The 25,271-nt window shown below is 35.4% G+C and overlaps 1 protein-coding gene across 1 annotated transcript in view; it reads right to left on the bottom strand.

The window, feature by feature from the left end:
* The window catches only part of LOC128555501 (V-type proton ATPase 21 kDa proteolipid subunit c''-like), a 29,194-nt gene extending 8,679 nt beyond the window's left edge, over positions 1 to 20,515 (bottom strand). The window contains exons 1-4 of the mRNA XM_053537893.1: positions 20,328 to 20,515; positions 1,771 to 1,819; positions 1,531 to 1,614; positions 686 to 833 (exon numbers count right to left, since the gene is read on the bottom strand). Coding sequence (XP_053393868.1) covers positions 686 to 833; positions 1,531 to 1,614; positions 1,771 to 1,819; positions 20,328 to 20,430 — 384 coding nt within the window. The 5' untranslated portion in view covers positions 20,431 to 20,515. The remainder of the gene's footprint in view (positions 1 to 685; positions 834 to 1,530; positions 1,615 to 1,770; positions 1,820 to 20,327) is intronic.
* Between the last annotated feature and the right edge of the window lie 4,756 nt (positions 20,516 to 25,271).

Below are 25,271 nucleotides of genomic sequence, written 5' to 3'. Positions count from 1 at the left end.
TTTCACATTCAGTAGATGGTCACACAAGGAAACTGTGTACTAATCAATTGTTTTCTCACACTTGAGGATTTTAAAGTTTTCCCTACATACAACCATACAGAGAAAATTAGCCACTCCACTGACAGCCATATTTTTTACAGAACAGTATGATATGAAGGAATTTGCTAGACAGTCAGTTATGGATTATTGTTTTTTTTTTTCAGAGGGTTATCCATGGAAAATTGCTGCCAAATGACTCTGAAATCCAGCCAGCAGTTTCAGAGGAGAAAAATTTCAAAAAATTTCCATACAGTCATTATGGAAAACTTTCTCCATCCCCTGGAGGCCACATTTCGTAATGAAACAGAATGATTTGAAGGATTTGGTAGAGGGTCACCAAAGGAACATTCTGTGAAACTGTTTCAAAATCTGACTAGCAGTCTGTGAGAAGAGTTTTAAAGTAAATAAATATAATGTGGATCTATTTCTTGGAAAACACCCACGTATTATATCATGCCTGTTATTTGGCATGTATTATAGTAATGATAGTATGTCATCTAATTTCAGTATGTACATTCAGTTTTTACCTTTCAATCAGAAAGGTTAATATAGTTTATATACAAGCAATTATCAATGTCTAAAATATACAAATCTATGCCTGTAAGCCTAAAGGTTTAACAGACAAAAACAATGGTTATTAACTTACCCCAATATTGTTAGTTATAACAATGGCCATAATGATCCCATAAATGGCCACAGCTTCACAGAAAATGATGCTGATCAAATTCTTTGTTTTTATTCTAGGCGCTTTCACTCCACCACCAAGAATGCTAGCACCTGTTGTGAAGATTCCCCTGCAAAATGTAGGTGCATCATGTATGTCTGATTTAACAGATGACAGCATATTTAAAAGTAACCGAGAATTGCCAGTTTATTGTGAAGTTTCTATAGCTTTCCTATGTTTACTTGTACACGAACACACAAAAAACTTATTTGTTCTATCAAAATAAAATACTTTTAACTCATTAGACCTGAATATTCCCAAGGGATTATATGTTGTTGATTTACTATTCAATACTAGTTTGCATATTTTCAAAACTGCAAATATGGCAGTTGTCTAAACCATAATCCCATATCATGAATCAAAAGTGAAGCAAAAATTATGGAATCTACAGCAGCTGGTCACCACCTCACTTTCAAACAGATCTCAGTGACATATAGAGTAATACAAATGCATGTCACATAATTTTTTCTCAGTCTGATCACCAATAAACTGTAAAGACACACCAACCATGAACTGAGCCGCACCATGAGAAAACCAACATAGTGCATTTGCGACCAGCATGGATCCAGACCAGACTGCTTACAGTTTCTCTAACTGCAATAGGCTTTGGAAGCTAACAGCATGGATCCTGACCAGACTGCGCGGATGTGCAGGCTGGTCTGGATCCATGCTGGTCGAAAACGCACTATATTGGTTTTCTCATGGCGTGGCTCAAATTGTAACTAAAGACACACTAACCATAAATTTATGATGCAAAAATTACTTACCAAGCAGCTCCTACAACAGACAGTGAAATGGCCAAACCAACACCAGTACATGCCCACATATATGGAGTAATACTTGTTAGCAACCTGAAATTATTTATATATCACCAGTATCAAAACAATAGCATATGATGTAATAATATTATACAGCACAATGTAATGTTCGAGTACTAGGCAGCCACATTTCACTTATAATATATTCATAATTTTATCAAAGCAGTAAAAAACAACTTTTATACTTACCACCCAATGTCAAATCTTCCGCCTTGGTTGGTCAAGAGGTAATAGCCGGCTAAAAATAGAAAAAAAAATACTTAAATCTTAGGTCAGAAGCCTGTTACAAATGTTACTTTCACATACTTAGATCTTCTTCAAAGAATGAAAATAAAACACCACATTTAAGCAGGTATATATGCCGGTCATCAACGCCTATTTCATAAATCGTGGGCTCAGCGCGAAACTATTGTAAGTGACATTCTGGCCTAAAATGATCTTTTTGCAGATTTATAGATCTTTTTATATCCCCCAATATGTGAGAAAATATTGGAGTTCAGTTCCAACAAAAAAAAGGAGAAAAATGATATTTGTCATTTTATTGTATGTGCAATTTGTTTATACTTTCAGTGCGAAACTATTGTAAGTGTACTAGTGCACTTACAATAGTTTCGCACAAAGATTTTTAAATTTTACATTGGTACAGAAGTATTGTAACTGTATCCATATAATAATTAATGTACTTTTGTCATTCATTTCAAGGTCTGTTATATAGTACACTGGTATAGAAATAGCTTCTTCATCTGACAAGAGAGAAAAAAGGAAAAAGTGTAGTTACAATAGTTTCGCGCTGGAAAAAAATCTAGTTGAGTCAGTTACAATACCTAGCAAAATTCATTTTGCTTTAAAATGTCATGTTTTTAGAGGTTCCATTTGTATCATTGTTGGTATTTTTGGTTTGAAGATTGCATATTGTGTGTCGGGACTGACTGTTTGGGGGTTGGAATTTTTTAGAGAGAAAAAAATTGGTTTTGGATTTGCTGAAAAAAAAAAAAAATTCTGGCTTCAGCATGAAAAAAAAAAAAACTGACTTCAAAGGAACTGAACTTTTTTATTTATTTATTTGCTATAATATTCTTTATACAATTAGCAATCTTCTGAGAACTGTAGCACATAGACAGGCCCTTTTTAAAAAAGAATTACAAGCTGACCTATAAATCACAGAAACACCAAGAACAGAAGGCGCCAGGTATAGATCTTCCAGGGGAGATTTTTTGTCTTAGAGGTCAACACTATCTCTTCTAAACTGACAGCTAAAATGTGGGTATGAACACATAAGTTATAAGGTTTGTTTAGGTTTCTATAAATGCAAAAAATATCCTTGAAAATGCTACAAGAATGTCAAGGATAGGTCCACGGGAGTTGGCTACATAAAACATGAAAATGCCAATTTAACTAGGAATAAAATGAGGATTTTTTTTTTTTTTTTTGCCATTATACGTCAATAGTCTGGAAGTGCTGTTTGATTACCTATTTAGTACTATTATACCTACCTTTCCTTCTTATTTATAAGAATATACAGATAATTTTATCTTAAAAGCTCACTAGAATTCTGCATTTAACTTTTGAAACAAACACCAATGATACTACACAAAAGTATATTTTTTTCAAGGATAATTGGACATAATTCACCTAAAGTAACATACTGCCATAATTAGAATTCAGGATTTGGCATGCACAAATTTCAAAATTTTCTGTCTGGGGGAGAACCCAATACAACCATCATACATATAAAGGTTGCAACACTTTTAAAAAGTGAGATGACAATTTTATAGAAAATAGTTCTCAAAAAGATACTATTAGACTAAACAAGAGCACTGCCTATGGGTGCCATCGCTTGTATGCAAGTGCTGGACAATATTTAAGAAAAGAGTTTTGTTCAGATTTTTTAAGTACAAAAAGGGCCATAATTCTGATAAAATCTAAGTTAGAGTTATGGTTCTTGAATACCTACATTGTCCTCTAAGTTTCAAAGCTGTACCGCTTATAGTTTTTAGAAAAGTTGACCTAAACAAAAAAGCTAAACCAATAAACTCAAATTTTCTAAGTACCAAAAGGGCCATAATTCTAACAAAATGCATATCACAGTTATGGGTCTTGGCCTACATAGTCCCCTAATGATGATAAACAGTTGTGTAAAGTTTCAAAGCTTTAACCAATAAACTCAAATTTTATAAGTACAAAAAAGACAATATTTCTAGAGTTATTGGTCTTGGCCTACATAGTCTCCTAATGATGATAAACAAGTATGCAAAGTATCAAAGATGTAGCTTTTATAGTTTCTGAGAAAAGGTGGACATAACCAAAATTTTATCCAAGAAACTAAAATTTTCTAAGTACAAAAAAGACCATAATTCTGACAAAAAAATGCATACCAGATTTATTTCTTTGCCTGTATAGTCATCTAATGATGGTATAAAAGTGTGCAAAGTTTCAAAGCTAGAGCTTTTACAATGTTTTAGAAAATGTGAACCTAAACAAAATTTAAACCAACGCTGATGCCGACACAGACACCGACGATCAAGTGACGACAGTATCTTGTAGATTTTTTTTTTAAAGTCTGACAAACTAAAAAACTGAAATAAAAATACTTATAATTTTTTAACTCTTTATGATAGAAAAAATCAATTAAAATAGAACTAGTCTTCTTGTAAAAAAGTGCAAAATTATTGATGACAGAAATAATTTTCTGTTAAAACTGCAGGACTTTGGGTTTAAATACCAAAGTTTTGCAGGCTGGGGCCTCCTTCCATGATCTCCCCACCCTGGCACCCCTACCCCAACTTTGATAAAAATGATAAACACTAGTATACTTATTAGAAACTTATTTTTAATTTATCTAGACCAACTTCACTGGGTCAAGTCCCATAAATCTGACATGTATTTTTGGCAAATTATGCCCCCTTTTTGACTAAGAAAATCCTAGTTAAAGTTTTGCGTGCAAGTACATACAGCTATTACTTAAAGGCATATATATTTGAAACTTATTTTTAATTTTTCTAGATCAATTACCAACTTCACTGGGTCAAGTCCCATAACTCTGACATGTATTTTGGGCAAATTATGCCCCCTTTTAGACCTTAGAAAATTCTGGTTAAAGTTTTGCATGCAAGTTCCAATCTGCAGAACAAAATGCAGATATCAAATTGAAACTTCACAATCATGTGCCTTTGGGGTTATAAAACTAGTTGATTGCATCAAGTCCCATAAGTCTGACATGCATTTTGGTCAAATTATGTCCCCTTTTGAATATAAAACTTCTGGTTAAAGTTTGCATGCAAGTTACTATCTCCAAAACTAATGCAGATAGGGGATTGAAATTCTATAGATATTTTAACATTTAGGGTAACATTTTCCTGCTTCTGGGACAATAATTTAAATAGTCGAGTATTGGCTGTCTTACGGACAGCTCTTGTTTTACACTACCAACAAGACTGCTTGTACCTTGAATAAATTCTAAAATAATTTTGACCTTTGTTTAACCTAAAAGCAATCATTAAAAAATATAGGCTAAAACAGGTACAGGTAGCTATTAGCAGAATGACCTATTAAGTACAAAGGCCTGGGCGTGATAATTCCAAACTAGAATATTATTAATTTCTCCAAATATATATCACAGTGCTCCAGAGCTACTTGTACAGTTCAAATATTTCCCCTGATACTTTCCATATTAATAGAGATCCGAGAGAGGGAGGGGAGTGCATAGCCTGGGAATCCAGTCTGACAATTTTTAACAATTTTTTATGCCCCCCCCCCCCCCCCGCATCTACTGATGCGGGAGGCATATAGTGATTGTCCTGTCCATCCGTTCATCCGTACGAGGTTAACCAAATGGGACCGTTTCGTCTAGCATCAATACCCTTATCTAGAATGACTTGATAGTTATGGAGATGTAACTTGTGACCATTCCTCATCTTCAGACATCACCTGACCTCAGTTTGACCTTGACCTCATTTTGGACTTAGGTTGCTTTATAAGGGCTATCTCTTGGTTAACCAAGTGGGACCGTTTCATCTAACATCAATACTGCTTACAAGAATGAATTGATACTAATACAGATGTAAACTGTGACCATTCTTCATCTTCAAACATCACCTGACCTCAGTTTGACATTGACCCTGACCTCAATTTGGTGCAAAATCTATCGACAAGGATGCCACCGGGGGCATCAAGCGTTTATTGAACACAGCTCCTTGTTTCTACCTGCAAATTGACAGCCTGGGGAAGCCTGTTTTTTTACCACAGCACCACCTATATTACACTCGAGATATGCTGGTGTATGATAAAGAACGATAACTTCTGAAAGCAATAATCCAAAAATAGAAACAGAATTCTCACGGAAGAGACAGATTGGAATCATGTACTTACGAAGGTTTCGGAACATTTCCAGGTCATAGACATACACCAGTTTGTACCTACCACAGTTTTTCCAGCAAGTTGTAATGACTATTAAATATGTCAGAATAAACTTAAATGTGCGTCATTATAGCTATCAAATTGAAAGAGGTTATGTTAATGCAGACCTTAGTAAATTATCTATGAAAATTGCCTAATTTTTGGCAGCATTGCCTTGTTTTCATTTCAAACAAGCACAGATATGATCAATTGTTAATTAGGTTATTTACAGAAAATGGATAATCAGTAGTGACATGGAAACTCCTTCAGATTTCCCCAGGCATTGATAATATCGGAAACACGATGAATGCCAATTAACACCGATTAGCGCAAATTAATCGGGATCTTTAATGCATAGATATTAGGTATGATTCATTCTGACAAAGCCAAAATATTATCAACGGCTTCCCAGGCTAGGGAGTGTAGTATTAAAGTACCACAACTCTTCCTGACCACATTTTTCCTTAACACAACTTACGTGTCTGTAAAGCCCCTTTTGTTACTGTAATTTCATGGAACATCTGTCAGTGTTACCGATCACCTTGTTTAACCATTTTGCATATAGAAGTATAAGAATTAAATAATTATAAAAATCAAAGGGATTTGTATTTTAAGCTATTTCATGTGTACCTTCTAAAGCAAATTACTCAATACAGAACAGAATGTATTTCTTTATCGTGTGTGTGTTGTTGTTTTTTTTTGTTTTGTTTTTTAATAACAAAGACTATTTTGAACAAAAAACCTTTGGTTTACTCTAGAAAAAAATATTTTGACCTTCAAGTTCTGAAAAAAAAATTCTGACTTTAATAGAAAGCGAAGAAAAAATTTTGACTCAGAGTAAAATCTCAGACCCCACCCCCACAAAAGTTCAAATGGTTAGTCTCTAAAATGACTTTTTTGGCAGATAAACTGAACAATTTTGAATATGACACAAGTAAACAAAAGGTCCATTGGAATGGACTTCATTTGTTGAAATTTCATCAAAATTTATCAATAATAAAGACCATAAGTTTAAAGGGTCTGTCCACAATGTCAGTTTGCTAAGCCGTTCTCCATGTACTTCAGATGTACCCAGTGCTTAACCAGTTGAGAAATGACACAGACAGACTGACCGACATCTGCAAAACAATATACCCCTTCTTTTTCGAAGGGGGGCATTAACATCTAATGCTCTGCAATTTATTTCAACTTTTATAAGGAATACTCAAAATCATGATGTTTGCTTATAAACATTTTTATACCCCCACAAACAGTTAGGTGGGGGATGGTATATAGTGAGTGAGTGAGTTGGGTTTTACGGCGAATTGACACAAAGTGGGAGGTTTTATAGGAATAAGCTTATCGGTCTGTCTGTTTTCATGGTTTCTGGACAATAACTCATGAAAGGCCTGATCGATTTATTATATATAAATAAATCTTGGTACACAGGTTTTACCTCATGAAATACAGGTTTGACTTTGACTACAAACCACCTATTTTTTGACGCAGTTATGGTCCCTTTCCAACTTAAAATTTGCCATACTTCTGTGACAAGGCCGTATTGTGGGGGTATTATTTGTCACTCCTGTGACAGCTCTTGTGTCTCTTAAAAAACTGTCGCAGCAAAGGAATTTTATTTTATACTTTCCCGTGACCTTCTGGGAATTATTTTTAAGACTTGAGAGAAAAATAGCTTAGCTGAGGTACATTGTATATTAATTCTTTTTTTTTATTAAGTAAACTGGAAGCTAAACTATTATTAAACTATTGTAGTTGAGCTTTGTTCTTTGCTGATTCAAATAATGTTACTTCACAGGTTTTGTAATGCTTAGCAGTGAATAACAAAATGAGACAGAACCCTGTGCTTAGTATGCATCTTTTGTCATTTTAGTTTACACCCTTGAATTTCCTGCTAGCTAGCTGTTGAATTTGTTGGAAAATTCCCCACTTTGGTGTATTTGATAGCTCTTATTCTTGCTTTTACAGTGTTATTCAAAACCACACTGGAAAAGATTGTGTATTATCATCATGGTCAACAAAATATTTTATTTTTATTTTCATGTATATATATTCTATTACAATATTGAAATACCATTTGTATACAAATGTTGTATCACAACAAACATGAGAGATACCTACTTTTAGTTTGATTGTCTGTCCATAATGTGTGAAGCAAATGTATAAATTCTACATAAAATAGTAGAATGGAAATAGCTTAATTTAGCATACTACTGAAGAAAAGATATTTGGTTTTGACCCCTTCAAAATCATTACATTTTTTTTAACTAAAACAGTATGAAAGTAATTGAAGGTTCAAAACTAGGGTGAAATTGTCAGACAAAAACGTTCAGATACAATAGTTTCGCGCTGAGATTTATGGTTCTCATTGTTGGATTTTCAGCGCAAAACTATTGTAAGTGACTTGCCTTGAAATTTGTTTTTACTCATTAAAAGTATTCTGGTTTTTAACTTCAGACACTGAGATGGATAACAATATCATATTTTGTATTTGTTAGAAAAAAAGTCAGTTACCATAGTTTCACGCTAAATTTTGTAGGCATTCATATTGGATTTTCAGCGTGAAAGTATTATAAGTGACATTGTTCCAAATTTATCAAAAATTAACAATATTATCATGGTTTCAGCTCTCAATAGCTAAATGAATAACATTTTTACACAGTATACTTAAATCTTATCTAATTTTATGAATTTTTTAAAAAAAGAAACAGTTTTTTCCTTCTCCTGAACAATTTCAAGAATGTAAGTTACAATAGTTTCGCGCTGAGCCCTCGAAATGAACTAAGAAATGTTACTGACCTCCACTCCAGATTGTATGACAACAAAGAAAAGAAATTTTTAGATATCAGAAAATTATTGATGTATTTCTTAAGGCTTCCAAACTTAGTACCAACAGGCTTTAACTTATAACAAGAGGGTCATGATGACCCTGGATCGCTCACCTGAGTAATATGAACTACATGTTTCAAATGTCAAACTGATGATAAAATATTAAGAAAGTCAGTAGGTCAGATTCATGGTCAATGAAATTCAGTTTTACGATTGGTGTGCAAAACTGTGTATGTCATCAAAATTTCAAGGCTGTATCTTTAAAAAACAGGGAAGTAGGTCAGTAGGTCAAGGTCACAGTCAAGTGACATCATATTACTTGGGGTCATCAGGTAATTATAATTAAACAGTCTTGGAAATAGGATCAGATGATTTTTTAAGTATTTTTTCCTACATAACTCACATAATAACTAAGTGACCCCAGGGCAGGGCCTCTTTTAACCCCAGGGGCATAATTTGAACAATTTTGGTAGTGGACTACTAGACAATGCATCATACCAAATATCAAAAGCCTAGGTCATATGGTTTCAGACAAGAAGATTTTTTAAAGTTTTTTCCTATATAAGTCTGTATAAAACTTGGGACCCCCAGGACAGGGCCTCTTTTCACCCCAGGGGTACAATTTGAACAATTTTGGTTGAGGACCATAAGACAATGCTACAAACTAAATATCAAAGGTCTAAGTGTTGTGGTTTCAAAGAAGAAGATTTTAATACTTTTTTTCCTATGCATGGAATTCAATTCTTTGAACAATTTTGAAAGGGGGCCACCCAAGGATCATTACTGTGAAGTTTGGTGTAATTCTGCCGAGTGGTATTCAAGAAGATTTTTTTTAGAAAATGTTGATGGACACACGACGCACAACAGACATTGAGCGGTCACAAAAGCTCACCATGAGCCTTTGGCTCAGGTGAGCTAACAGGAGCTGTCAGTTGACAGCGTGCTCGACTATTCTCAGTGCTTGATAGTATAATATAAGCTATGAGTAAAACTTTAACCTTACAATAAGCATATTCTAAATCGAAAAGGGATCATAATTCAGTCAAATTGCTTGATAGAGTTGTCTGCTCCTATTTACAGACTGGGGTCATGATGGTAAACAAGTATGCAACATATGAAAGCAATATCTCAATGGACTTTGAAAATATTTAGGGTGGTATGCAAACTTTAACATTACATTTAATTTACAATAAGCATATTCTAAGTCGAAAAGGGGCCATTATTCAGTCAAAATGCTTGATAGAGTTGCCTGCTCCTGTTTACTGAATCAGGTCATGATGGTAAACAAGTATGCAAAATATGGAGGCAATATCTCAATGGACTTTGAAAATATTTGGGGTGGTAAGCAAACTTTAACATTTGTGTGACGTTCAGGCTAACGCTCACGCCGACACGGGGGCGAGTAGGATAGCTCCCCTATTCTTCGAATAGTCGAGCAGGTGAGAATTAGTTGTTTTTACTTATTTTTCCATTCAAAATTAAAAAGCATTTATAACCAGTTACCCCAGGTAAAGATTGCCAAGTATGTATTGGTCAAGAACTCAGGAAAGATTTTACTGCAGCCCAGGTTCGATTCATGGTCCAAGCATAATTATTATGTTTTTGTTTCTTGATCAGACATTTTTAAGATTGTTTATAAACAAACTCATGTTCTGATTTTATAAAACAAGAGTGCAAGAATGTCACAATATACGCCCGTCGCAGCAAATTAGCAAATAGCAGCTGTGTTTGCAAATGGAATCTTAACTTTGTGCTTGTTTAGTAATTATTGTAATTCTTTTGTTTCTCTATGTCCACCAAAAGATTCCTTACCAAGTAGAGATACCTTAAAGTACACCTAAAAATTGAAAGTAACATCTATGTTGTACCACAGAAAAGTGATCATGGTTTTTTCCTACAGTCAATTATAAAAAAGTTACAGTATAGGTTATTTATAGTAACAACTAAGGGAAGTTAATCTTAAAAAAAAAAAAAAAAAAAATTTGTAAGTCCACACAAAAGCCCTTACCCTATAGAGATAGGTCAAAATAGTCACCTCAACATTGGATGTAATATGCATGTTGTACTACAGAAAAGTGGTCTCGATTTTTCCCTACGACTAGTTAAATGAAAAAGTTGCAATATAAGGTATTTATAGTAACAACAAAGGGAAGTTATTCTAAAGAAGGGACCTGCGCATGACACTTCGTCTCATGATGGTGTACAATTGTGCCAAGTTACATCAAAATCCCTCCATGCATGAAGAAGAAATGCTTCTGACAAAGTCATTCTTGTATCTGACCTTTGGCCTCTAAGTGTGATCTTGACCTTAGACCTTGGGACCTGGTTCTTGCGCAAGACACTCCATATCGTGGTGGTGAAAATTTGTGTCAAGTTTCATCAAAATCCCTCCATGCATGAAGAAGAAATGCTCCGGACAAAGTTTTCATTCTTGTATCCTTTGACCTCTAAGTGTGACCTTGACCTTAGACCTAGGGACCTGGTTCTTGCGCAAGACACTCCATCTCATGATGGTGAACAATTGTGCCAAGTTACATCAAAATCCCTCCATGCATGAAGAAGATATGCTCCGGACAAAGTCATTCTTGAATTTGACCTTTGATCTCTAAGTGTGACCTTGACCTTAGACCTAGGGACCTGGTTCTTGCGCAAGACACTCTGTCTAATGATGGTGAACAACTGTGTCAAGTTTCATCAAAATCCCTCCATGCATGAAGAAGATATGCTCCAGACAAAGTCATTCTTGAATTTGACCATTGATCTCTAAGTGTGACCTTGACCTTAGACCTAGGGACCTGGTTCTTGCGCATGACACTCCGTCTCATGATGGTGAACAATTGTGCCAAGTTTCATCAAAATCCCTCCATGCATGAAGAAGATATGCTCCGGACAAAGTCATTCTTGAATTTGACCTTTGACCTCAAAGTGTGACCTTGACCTTAGACCTAGGGACCTGGTTCTTGCGCATGACACTCCGTCTCATGATGGTGAACAACTGTGCCAAGTTTCATCAAAATCCCTCCATGCATGAAAAAGAAATGCTCCGGACAAAGTTTTCATTCTTGTATCCTTTGACCTCTAAGTGTGACCTTGACCTTAGACCTAGGGACCTGGTTCTTGCGCATGACACTCCATCTCATGATGGTGAACAATTGTGCCAAGTTACATCAAAATCCCTCCATGCATGAAGAAGATATGCTCCGGACAAAGTCATTCTTGAATTTGACCTTTGATCTCTAAGTGTGACCTTGACCTTAGACCTAGGGACCTGGTTCTTGCGCAAGACACTCTGTCTAATGATGGTGAACAACTGTGTCAAGTTTCATCAAAATCCCTCCATGCATGAAGAAGATATGCTCCAGACAAAGTCATTCTTGAATTTGACCTTTGATCTCTAAGTGTGACCTTGACCTTAGACCTAGGGACCTGGTTCTTGCGCATGACACTCCGTCTCATGATGGTGAACAATTGTGCCAAGTTTCATCAAAATCCCTCCATGCATGAAGAAGATATGCTCCGGACAAAGTCATTCTTGAATTTGACCTTTGACCTCAAAGTGTGACCTTGACCTTAGACCTAGGGACCTGGTTCTTGCGCATGACACTCCGTCTCATGATGGTGAACAACTGTGCCAAGTTTCATCAAAATCCCTCCATGCATGAAAAAGATATAATCCGGACAAAGTCTGGGGACGCCGCCCGCCCACCCAACCGCCCGCCAGGGACGTTCCCATAATACGTCCCGTTTTTCAAACGGGCGTATAAAATGGGCATTTTTAGTATAAATCTGGAGGTCAGTGCCTTTAGGCTTAAAAAATTTGTTTCTGGTAACATGCTAAAACAAGAGGACCATGATGGTCCTGAATCGCTCACCTCTTCTCACATGACCCTGTTTTGAGTATGACGTCGTTTTTTCTATTTTTTGACATAGTGTCCTAGTTTTTGAGCTCATGTGACCCAGTTTTGAACTTGACCTAGATATTATCAAGATAAAAATTCTGACCAATTTTCATGAAGATCCATTGAAAAACATGGTCTCTAGAGAGGTCACAAGGTTTTTCTATTATTTGACCTATTGACCTAGTTTTTGAAGGTATGTGACCCTGTTTTGAACTTTACCTAGATATCATCAAGGTGAACATTCTCACTAATTTTCATGAAGATCTCATGAAAAATATGGCCTCTAGAGAGGTCACAAGGTTTTTCTATTTTTATATCTACTGGCCTAGTTTCTGAACGCACGTGACCCAGTTTCGAAACTGACCTAGATATCATCAAAGTGAACATTCAGATCAATTTTCATGAAGATCCATTGAAAAATATGGCCTCTAGAGAGGTCAAAAGATTTTAATAATTTTAGACCTACTGACCTAGTTTTTGACCGCAGTTGACCCAGTTTCAAACTTGACCTACATATCATCAAGATGAACATTCAGACCAACTTTCATACAGATCCCATGAAAAGTTTGGCCTCTAGAGAGGTCACAAGGTTTTTTTATTATTTGACCTACTGACCTAGTTTTTTAAGGTACGTGACCCAGTTTCAAACTTGACCTAGATATCATCGAGGTGAACATTCTGACCAATTTTCATGAAGATCCATTCAAGGGTATGGCCTCTAGAGAGGTCACAAGGTTTTCTACTTCAAGACCTACTGACCTAGTTTTTGATCGCAGTTGACCCAGTTTCAAACCTGATCTTTATATCATCAAGATAAACATTCAGACCAACTTTCATACAGATCCCATGAAAAATATGGCCTCTAGATGTTTTTTCATTATTTGACCTACTGACCTACTTTTTGATGGCACGTGACCCACTTTCGAACTTGACCTAGATATCATCAAGATGAACATTCTGACCAATTTTTATGGAGATCCATTCACAAGTATGGCCTCCAGAGAGGTCACAAGGTTTTTCTATTTTTAGACCTACTGACCTAGTTTTTGACCGCACATGACCCTGTTTCGAACTTGACCTAGATATCATCAAGATGAACATTCAGACCAACTTTCATACAGATCCCATGAAAAATATGGCCTCTAGAGAGGTCACAAGGTTTTTCTATTATTTGACCTACTGACCTAGTTTTTGAAGGCACGTGACCCACTTTCGAACTTGACCTAGATATCATCAAGGTGAACGTTCTGGCCAATTTTCATGAAGATCTCATGAAATATATGGCCTCTAGAGAGGTCACAAGGTTTTTCTATTTTTAGACCTATTGACCTAGTTTTTGACCGCACGTGACCCAGTTTCGAACCTGACCTAGATATCATCAAGATGAACATTCAGACCAACTTTCATACAGATCCCATGAAAAATGTGGCCTTTAGAGATCTCACAAGGTTTTTCTATTATTTGACCTGCTGACCTAGTTTTTGATGGCACTTGACCCAGTTTCGAACTTGACCTAGATATCATCAAGGTGAACATTCTGACCAATTTTCATGAAGATCTTGTGAAATATATGGCCTCTAGGGAGGTCACAAGGTTTTTCTATTTTTAGACCTACTGACCTAGTTTTTGAAGGCACGTGACCCAGTTTCGAACTTGACCTAGATATCATCAAAGTGAATATTCTGACCACTTTTCATGAAGATCTTATGAATAATATGGCCTCTAGAGAGGTCACAAGGTTTTTCTATTTTTAAACCTACTGACCTAGTTTTTGCTGGCACGTGACCCAGTTTCGAACTTGATCTAGATATCACCAAGATGAACATTCTGACCAACTTTCATAAAGATCCCACAAAAAATGTGACCTCTAGAGTGGTCACAAGCAAAAGTTTACGGACTGACGGACGGACGACGGACGCTGCGTGATCACAAAAGCTCACCTTGTCACCATGTGACAGGTGAGCTAAAAATTATGGTAGGTATGTTGTTAAATTGTTTTTTGGACTTTTTTTTTTTAAGTGGGACTTTTTGGAAATTAATTTTATCTAAAAAAAAAAACTGAATACAAATAAAGGGGTTATGCCTTTAGAGCATTAGAAATTTTTGGTAGGCTGGGATACCGGAAACAAACAATTTTTATACCCCCACAAAATGAAGTTTGGGGTTATAAAGGAGTTAGCTTGTCGGTTAGTCTGTCTGTGCGTTTGTTTTGATGGTTTCCAGACAACAGCTCATGAAAGGCTTGACAGATTTAAATAATTTTTGGTACACAGGTTTAACATCATAAAATACAGGTCATGTTTGACTTTGGCTATAAACCATTTTTTGAAGTAGTTATGGCCCCTTTCCAACTTAAAATTTGCCAAACTCATGGTTTCCGGACAATAACTCAACAATAAAGGCTTGACAGATTTAAATATTTTTTGGTACACAGGGCTGTATTGTGGTGGTAATATTCTATTCTAAATAAACTGAATACCAAACCACTAGAAAAACTCGAAGCAGATAGACTAGGTGTCCAGTTACAGGACCGCTAGAGTGCAGGCTAAACATCCAGTTACTAGATGGATAGACACTTCCATTTAAACATTTTGGTTTTTCAATTTCAAAGAAGTTGTAGTCTGTACTTTCTCTTAATTTTCAATTCTTTGCTAGTGACAAGGTATTCGATGGAGAAAACAGCCTCTCCATCTCAATGCGCAATCTTAAGTGCATTATGTGGACGCATTGGTCGAGAGGGCTTAGACGTTTTCCTACACAGGTAAAGGCACCTACGGTTTTTGGCTACTCCTATTGTAGTGTGTCCTTGGGGACGCATTGGTCGAGAGGGCTTAGACTTTTTCCTACACAGGTAAAGGCACCTACGATTCTCGGCTACTCCTATTGTAGTGTGTCCTTGGGCAAGTCACTTAATCATGATTGCCTCAGTCGACCCTTTTGTAAATGGATACCAGCATATTGCTGGGGGTAAGGTAGTGAATACTAGTGATGGGACATCGGTTGGAGAACACCAACCAATTATCGGTTGGAATCGGTCAGCAAACCGATGCGATGTATCGGAAAAATAATAGGTTGAATGTTATTTATTTTCATACTTGTTATTCAGATATTTATGTCTTTAAAGTGACTGTTTTACTTAAATTCTTATGCTCTTTTGAAAAATAAAGAACTACCATTATTCAGATGTTGTAAAGCTGGTTCCTGGTAAACAAAAACTTGTTTAGTAATCACTAATTAGTTGCAGACAGGGAAACCACAATATATTGCAATCCGGTGTACATTGTACATGTATCATAGACTCAAAGCTGTCATTTGTGACAGTTGGCTGGTATACATGTACCTATACCTGTAACATACGTAGAGTTCTGCCGAGGTTGCGTTTTTGCGCCATTGGCGCGAAAAAAATATGAATGGTGCAGCAAATTTCGCGTCGGTGGGCCTTTGGCGTGCCAGAAAATCTGAAACTCGAACCCGATAACAATCGCTAGTTTGCCGGTCTTGCACAGTAGATAGACATACCTCCAGGGGAGATCACTGTGACGGATTTGAAAAAATAATGTGTCGTGATAATTGCACCATGATTGTATCAAAATGGCGGTCGCACCGAAAGGAAAAGCGATTTTGCACAAATTTTTCAGTCCTCCTGCCTCTAAGAAAATAAACCAGACTTTAGTTACACTGGGGAAAGATACAAATAGAAATGATACATTGAACAAAAGCGACGATTCAACTACATATGTCGCTGAACGTTAAACAACAACCCCAGAATCACAGAGTGATCCGACCCCCACCCAGTCAAGTAATTTGAGTAGAGCGAAAAAGTAAGAGTAAAACATCTGACAAACAGAGCTTTCAGAAGAAGTTATTTGTTGAGTATACATGGTTAAGTTATAAGGAAAAGAGAATAAATGGCATGAACTTTGTGTATAATTTTACATTTAAAAAAAAAAATACACTTCTTAAATGCATAAGAAATGTAAAGTCTTTTTAATGTAAAATTGGTTCTTTTTGAATGGCCCCAAAAGTTTCAGAATGGCCCCATGTTTTCAGGGTAGATGGGCCATGGGCCCATCATGCTGAAATCCTTGGCAGAACTCTGCATACGTAGCATACAGCAAGGAAGTACAAATATTTTAGTCTTTCTTTGGCTGGCAAAAACAGTGATTGCAGAAGATCATTAACGATTAAATGAATTCAGTCATTTTTTAGGTAATATCAATATTACAATGGTTACCATAGCCAGCCTGAGTTGCACCATGTTCCTACTACTTGTTGCTATGGCATATAACAATGTTAGAAGCTTACGTAAAAAGATGATCAGATAAAAATCAGAGTTCAACCTAGCTGTTTTAATTAAAATAATATCTACACTGGTCAGCAGTACTGGGACAAAATAAATTTTGGCAGAAAAAACTCATACAGTACGACCAAAGTGAAAAGTTCCAATGGACACCCATCACCGCGATACTGAACCAGCGTGTTCAAAGAAATTTGACCACCCAGCTGGGTGATTTCACCGCAAATTGCGGTGAACAGCGTGTCCGGACACGGTGCTCGCCGAACACGCTGTTTCGTGGTGAAATCGCGGCGAATTGCGGTATTCATGATTGTTTTAAGATGTGCTATTTTTCATTTTATTTTATCCAAAAATTAAAAGAAATATACATATATGTTAACACAAGATATCATCGTAATCTTTTAGTTTCAATGTTCGTCTGCAAGGTAATTTTGGAGACTTTTCGTATTTTTCAGGTAGAGCACTTTACACGAAGCATATACGATGAAACAGTGCTTAATAAACAATAAAACCTGTAAATTCAGCAGTTTTACTAACAATTACTTTAATACAATTACGTTATTTAACACCCTAACGATTAATCTTCGTTCACAGTTTGGCATGGAATTTTGATAATTATTTAAGAGGTAAGTTACCAGTTAAAATTAATATTTTTTTAATAACTTGTTAATTTGTTACAATTGATTTGCTTTTGTAAATATAAAAAAAAGAATTTTGAAATATAATTTACAATATAAAATATCGGAATCAAAGTGGTATTCACTTAAAGTAAACAAAGTAAGTATCCATTTAAACATTAAGATGCATTTCTACATGTCTGAAATAACTAATTAATCAAATTATATCACATGGTATTTCAAATTTCCAGAAACTATAAATGTGTAACATACACCTGTGTTAAAAATTATTTTTATCTGCTTTTTTTTCAGGGCAAGATTACGAAAAGGAGTACGAGCCGTGGGAGCAACAACTAACAATTTTATAATTATTTTGTAAACATAATTTTATTAGCATTAAATGTCATAATATGTATATAGCCTCATATAAAACATAAACCTGTGTATCGATAATGCTTACAGGAATCATTTTGTGTTCATTATATAATTCATATATGTACTCTCTACTGACGAAAATTGTTTATTCTTCATTCTGTATTATTTTCGGCAAGATTAAGATATTTGCATATTCGTAATATTTGCATATTCGTTGTAACGTATGTGATCTTTTTCATAAAATTTGGTCTGTGTAACAGCAACAAAATATGAAATAGAATATATAATATTGTTTAGTTTTAACAACTGCATGTGTATTTGTCACGTTATGTGTGAGATTATTACATGAAGATATATAGAATATGTCTGTCTTGTCTGTATTTTGTAATTATTTGTAATTGTTGGTATCGTTTGTATCTATGCACTTGTTATGAATAAGAAATAAAAAAGCAAACGGAAGCATAATATGAGAAAGCAACATAGCAAAATATTTTTTCTTTCTGGTGTAAATCATTCTTGGCTTTATTTGTTTGAAATTTTGTGCTTCCTAATAAATGATATATTCCATTAAACTTCGTATAGAAAAAAGTGAACTAATAAAAGAAAAAGAAGCCTGATTTTCGTTTTCTGCTCCTTCCCTTCTCTGGTGTTGTGCTGTAATTTTCACTCTTGTTGAAAGTTTCTACCCGTAAGTATAGATAACAACTACTTTACGCTTTCATTATTTATTATAATCCGATATGGAAATGATACATATTTATTAGTGGCTTTAAAACATCCTGTAGTGAACGGTCCCTTACGACGGCCAAAAATCTAGTCAAATGTGATTATCACTACTCATGTATTTCAAGCTGAACTGTCTAGCTGAACGTGCCTCACATATGACTAGCTTTATGACCGTGCGGGGCCGTATGACTAGCCACTACCACGTCTTGCTCCGAAACTTCACTTCTGTTTTTTCTATTTTTTATGTACTAGTAGTTTGTGTGTACCTGAAATATAAAGTAATAATTACTTCATTATTTTTGATTTTTCCCTACTTTTATTGTAAACTTCATGATAATAACTCGTTGCAAAATGAAAATAAACGAGACTACAGTCATGTACAAGTGAAAATGAAATTGATTTAAATAATAAAATACAATTTAAATATCGAACAACTTTCATGACTTGAAGTTAAATTTAACAGTTTTAAACTGCATTTAATAGAAAGAAGTTTTACTCGGAAACTGTCTAAAATTTAAATACTCTATTGATAACGAACGTATACGCCCTATTGAACAGGCATTGGCAATTAATCTAATTAGCACTTGTTAACCAACATGAACTTATTAATCATAAGTAACTTACCAAATAATTTTGCAACGTGTGAAAATGGGCAAACATTCTAAACGAAAGAAAGAATTAGTTTAATTGCAATGGAGGTGAGTAAAACAATAATTCCAACATGTATTGTTAGTAGTAATTGTTAGCGGATGTTTTAACAATTTTACATAAAACTATAAGCATAAACAAAGTAAACAAAACAGTTTATAATTACACATCTTATAAGCTTAGTGTTTACCTGAAAACAGAAAACAATATTGTTAAAACAAAATATAAGAGTAAAAAATATTTTCTACAATACAATACAATACAAAGACGATCTGAACACCGAGAATCACCGCAACTGCACACCGCGATGCACCATGTCCGCCGATCGATAGGCAGCAAATAAACGGACTCGGTGTTCGCTACGATCTGCTAGCGTGTTCGGGACACCGCAAACGGACACAGTCAATTGCTTTTTGTCACGGAGGTCGTGCGAAAAAATGACTTTTCATTTTGGTTGTACTCAGTACTGTAACTGCAAAGTTCTGCATTAAAATACCAAAGTTCTTTCCACTGAAATTGCATCATGGACATGGAAATTTGAGGGCATTATTGTCTGGTTTCAACTGATAAATTCCCTCTGACATACCATTATAAAATACGAAGATTTATCAAAGTTTCGCTAATTTTTTGCCCAACATAACTGATGCTATGGATGCCGCCATGTTAACAGTGGTGGTCTTTTCTAGCTGTCAATCGATTATACCCGTAAATCGGCCCATCACTAGGGTTAGGTATAATTGGTTTTTTAACTGTTCTTAAAACAGGGTATATTCGGTGTTTCACAAAGCAACCACAATTAAAATTAACCTTTACCTGTGCCCTGCGAGAGGCGTGAGGCAGTATAAAGAGATAGACAGATAGTTACCTTTAAGTTAAAGGTAACTATCTATCTATCTCTTTATACTTAAAGTTTAGTAAAAAAAAATGTAAATTTATGCTTCCGTTAAAAACAGGACTGCATACCGATTATGGTTATTGCTAGAGTTCCCAACGATGACACTATCCCATACACTGGGTAGGGTGACACCCCCATATGTTTCGTTGGTCCTTTTGGTTCGTAATCCATGATTTTTGCTGAAAATAATAAAAATATTGGATGTCCTTTCTTATTATTTATTCATTTCCGGTATGAAACGGTGTAGACGTACAAAAATGTCATGTGATAATTACTTCCGGTATATCATTAAAGCCTATGCCATACTGTTTATGTGATCATTGGCGTAGAGTGGGACGGGGACAGAACATCCTTTGTACCCCATCCCACAACACATTTGTTCCGAAAATTTGCATTTTCACTAAAGGAAAGAGGTAATAGTTTTTAAAAGTAAGTTCTCACGAGCGCAAGGTTAAAAAAGACTACCGTGCTTTGGTTAAAACAAAAGAAATACCTTAAATAAGGGGTATAGTAGCCGCCAGCTCACATTGCTTTGGATGGTATTCCACACTGAGACGAATTGTTCTTGTGTACATAAATGTAGAATTGGGTATATATGATTCTGGTGGGTGTTAGGTGAAGGTTATCTACATAAACTAGGTTAAATTTATTTTGTAAAATACAATCAGAGAGGTAACTGGTTTGGTGCCACTGTCTAGGAGCATGCAGATCATTTTGCAAGCTTTTGGCGTCTGATGAAGATTTGACGGTCAGGTATTCTATCGGAGCCTTGAGGAACCCCAGATAGAACAGATAGAGTACCTGCAGTGCAACCGTCTACTAAAAAATCGTCGAGCGATGTTTTTTAGGAATGACTTAATCCACCGTGATGCTAGAGAGTGAACTCCCAGCTGTTCAAGTTTGTGTAATTTATTTTCTTCTGATCAGCCTTGTCTATCTTCCGATAATGTCAAACTCCTCATGGGGACGTCTACAGACATTTGACGCGTCAAACCACAAATAATATTAAAAAGACTGACGTTTGAGAGAGTTAAAAGGAAAGAAAAATAGCTTGGTTAAAACTAAAAGTTTAAAGGCAGCTATCAGGCAGTTTAAGGTGAGACTTAATCAGTACAGGAAATTGCTGCTTTGAATTGCTCAAAAGTTGTGAGATGGACTACAGCAGCATGAGCGATAATTCCAGTGATATACTGTTCTGGGGAAGAAAGAATACTTAAAGTAATCTGTAGTTGCTGTAAATATCTTGTAACTGAGGGAATGGAAGTGACGTGTTTGGCGAGTGATGGGAACTAAGAAGCCTAGCTTCTTTGGTGGACTTTGTACATAAGGGAAAGTCTACTATCAATACGTCTGAGATCTAGGCGACGAAGTTTGAGGGATTGTAACATGTCTGTGACACTGGATGTTTGACGGTAGTAAGCCTTAATCCAGCGAGCAACCTCTATCTGGTTTATGAGGGTTTGAGTATAGGGTGACCACACTTCAGATGACTTAATGGGTTCAGATTTGACCGTGATGTTTCTGCGCAGAAACCCTAACGTTTGATTTGCTTTCTTTGTTGACCTATTGATGTGGGCGTCCCATGAAAGATTATTTGATATATCCACGCCAAGCTATTTTGCCGAGATGACTGATTCGAGTAGGACTCCATGGAGATAATACCGGGTGAGAATAGTATGTTTCCTTCTTATGACGTGGATAGTTTGACATTTTGAGGGGTTGAATTCCATATCCAACTCCAACTCCCACTCATCTAATATTTTGAGGTCATTTTGGAGGGTAACTGATTCACTTGCAGATGGCAGTGTTAGGTAGACTGCAAAGAGGCGAACTTTGGAGTTGTGACTCCATAATCGTGCATTTTCAATAAGACTTTCTCAAGGCTGACCTTATCGAAAGCCTTACTGAAATCTAGTAATATGAGATCAACTTGTTTCTTATCATAGGCTGCGTTAACCATGTCATTTACCAACATTACTAGTTGAGTGACACATGATCAAAACGATTCTTGTCAAATGCCTTAATTACTCAAATCCATATAACAATGACATACATATATGTTTGTTTACCACTTTCAAGGTTGTCAAAGACCACTTATAAGTTGAGTTTCACAGCTATGTTTAGATCGAAGTCCATGCTGATACTGTCTAAGTAGGCTATCATAATTATTATGTGTTGTCATAATGCTTGAAACCAAAATTTGCTAGTTGGTTAGAAAACAATACAATGCAGGTGAGAGAGATGGGCCTGTATAGTTACTGGCCTTGGACTTTGGGCCTTTCTCATATATGAGAGCGGTGACTGCACTTTTCCAATGCTGTTGTTCCTGTTGCTGCGAAGACTATGGTACGTGGTAGTATAGAGCTGGAATACGGACGAGAGATTTGGTGTGAATAATTTATTATACCAAATGTAGCACTTTTTAACTGTTCAATTCAAACTATTTTCTTTCGATTTCTCTGAAGTTTCCTTATCAATTCAGAAACACAAAAGTAAAGTCAATATATTAAATTTTCATTTTATTTATATTAGAAACGTAAGCAATTGCAAGCTGTTTGGAAATAAATACTTGATTTTATCGCCGATATATTTCATGTTATTAAAACTGTGGACAGTTGCACACATTTTCGTTACTTGTACAGAGCTATTATCATAAAATTTTCCCAATAAGATAAATTTTTCGATTCGAGAGTCATACTATATACAAAGTAAAAAGAGCAGCTAACAATTTTTACATATATAACAAACGCACGAATAGAACTTGACATATAGTTAATTGCCACTAACAAAATAAGAGTCATTAAGATTGGTTGGTGTCTGATGGGTTAATTGGTGCTATGGGTAAAATCACCGGGAGCAAACGCCCAGTTTGCAAGTTTTATTTTTTCGCTACGTCTAAAATTGTAAGTGCTATAGCAGCAAAAAAGACTTGTTCCAGTTGAGAACTTTGAATTTTTGTGTCATTGTAGTTCCGTACAAAGTTTTACAAAAACTGAGCAAAAATAACTTTGTTGACATAAAATTGTAAGGCTTGGTCAAAAACTGATTTTTGGAGGAGACAATCATTTCTTGATATTCAGTTTTATAGAGATGAAATAATTTTGAATTACAGTTTTTCAGTGAGGATTTGTATACTATAAAATCCACTAAATTGTTTTCTCTGCGAAGAATGATGTTTTGCAGTATATTTTGTTTACTGACTGAGTTGAGTCTAGTTATTAATAAACAAGTCTGTTATCATCAGAGAAGAATGTAGGTTTGTTGGCAGAGTTGTTTCCCTTTATAAAGCGAATTAACCACTTCTGTGCCAAGGGCCGATTTTGGGCCGATGTTGTTTACTACGTTGAGTGCCAAGGGCCGATTTGGGCCGATCTAAACTGAACATTTACCCCGTTTATTTGATGTCAGTGTTATTATTTTCCAAGCAGATATACATACTATTGTCTCTATGGAAATGAAAACATAACAATCTTACTGGCATATTATGACGTCATTTTCGAGTTGACGTCACTTTAAAGACGTTAACGTATCAAAAGTTCCCGCCGAAATAATAAATACCTATCGTTGGTTTGGGTGTTGTACGACTGACCGAAGAAACGTGATAAAATGACTACAACGCACGTTTTGCGAGAAGAAATATTCAATTGAAATGTTTTTTATTCAGTAAATCGAAATACATTGAACAAATTACTAAATATTATGTTGATAGTACTTGTTCAGCCTAGCAAACCATTTAAAAACTAAAATATTTCCTAATAAAAAGTCGAACAAAGTTCTATTGAATCAAACTGGAGGCATAAAATATTTTACTGAAAAAGTCCTTTTCACGCTCTGTGTAAGGAACTTCCAAGTGTCGTGCACTGCCTTTGAAATGTCTCGACAGTTTAACAAACTTGTAACCTATATCTTTCATAAAATCGTGATGAATATTTTACAGATATAAAAAATAATTGTGATCCTGAAATAAAGTAATACTTTGCAAGATTTTATTGTTAAGGTGCCTTCAGCTTGAGTAATGTTTACATTAATCTGAATCTAGAGAATGTTTACAGTTAGACCCTATTGAATTGTGTTTAGGGGTCTCATTGGCAGAGTGATAAAGGTCACTGACTTCGAATCACTTGACCTTCACCGTCGCTGGTTCGTTAGGGTGTTGAATTATTATATGTGAGGAAGCATCCGGCTGGCAAACGGAAGGTCAACGGTTCTAGAGAGTCGCCACATGACATACAATTATGTCGATCTGACTTTAAAAACCAAACAACATTTTATTTCATTTTTAATATAATATGATTATACTTCATATCTCGAAGGAGACTGAATCAATATTCAAATAATTTGAACTGTATAAATAAGTGTGCGACTGTTCGAGACATTCCCCGTACGGTACCGATGTGATAAAAATACACTAGACATCCAATGAAGTATGTAAATAATACTAAATATATATAAATGTGTGTGTTGTAATTAGTTTATAAAGATATTATAATCATTGCCGGTGTTGAAAAAAATGAAATCAAACAACGCATACAACGCGCACTCAAGTACAGACAAACAAATAAAAATATAGTTTTACCTATAATATTTGAAACGATGTCGATATGAAAACAAAAGAACTTTTAATTAAACTATGGTGTGTTTAGATATTGTATACTATTAGGATAATAGGATATTTTCAAACTTATGTTGTTGTTGTTTTTTTTTAAATGAACGACGGAATACAGTTTCTACATTCATCTTTATCGTACAATGTATTGTTTGTTTGTTTTATTTTTTTTTGTGATTCATTTCCCTTTCATGGCTCTTTTTGAAATATAGAAAAGTAACGTTCACATTTTTAGTTGCACACGTGTTTCCATAGTAGAGGGAAAGCCGAGTTAAGAGTAAAAAGTAGATTTTTAGGCTCACATTATAGTTACATTGTAACACCTCAGTACGTGAACTTTTATTTTTAAAATTAGAGAAGTCACACATGATATGCGCAACGCAATTTGCCTTTTCTTGCATGCTGG

The sequence above is a fragment of the Mercenaria mercenaria genome, chromosome 3 (genome assembly GCF_021730395.1).
Source record: "Mercenaria mercenaria strain notata chromosome 3, MADL_Memer_1, whole genome shotgun sequence".
Taxonomy (NCBI): domain Eukaryota; kingdom Metazoa; phylum Mollusca; class Bivalvia; order Venerida; family Veneridae; genus Mercenaria; species Mercenaria mercenaria.
This window is presented reverse-complemented; position numbering and strand designations above follow the sequence as displayed.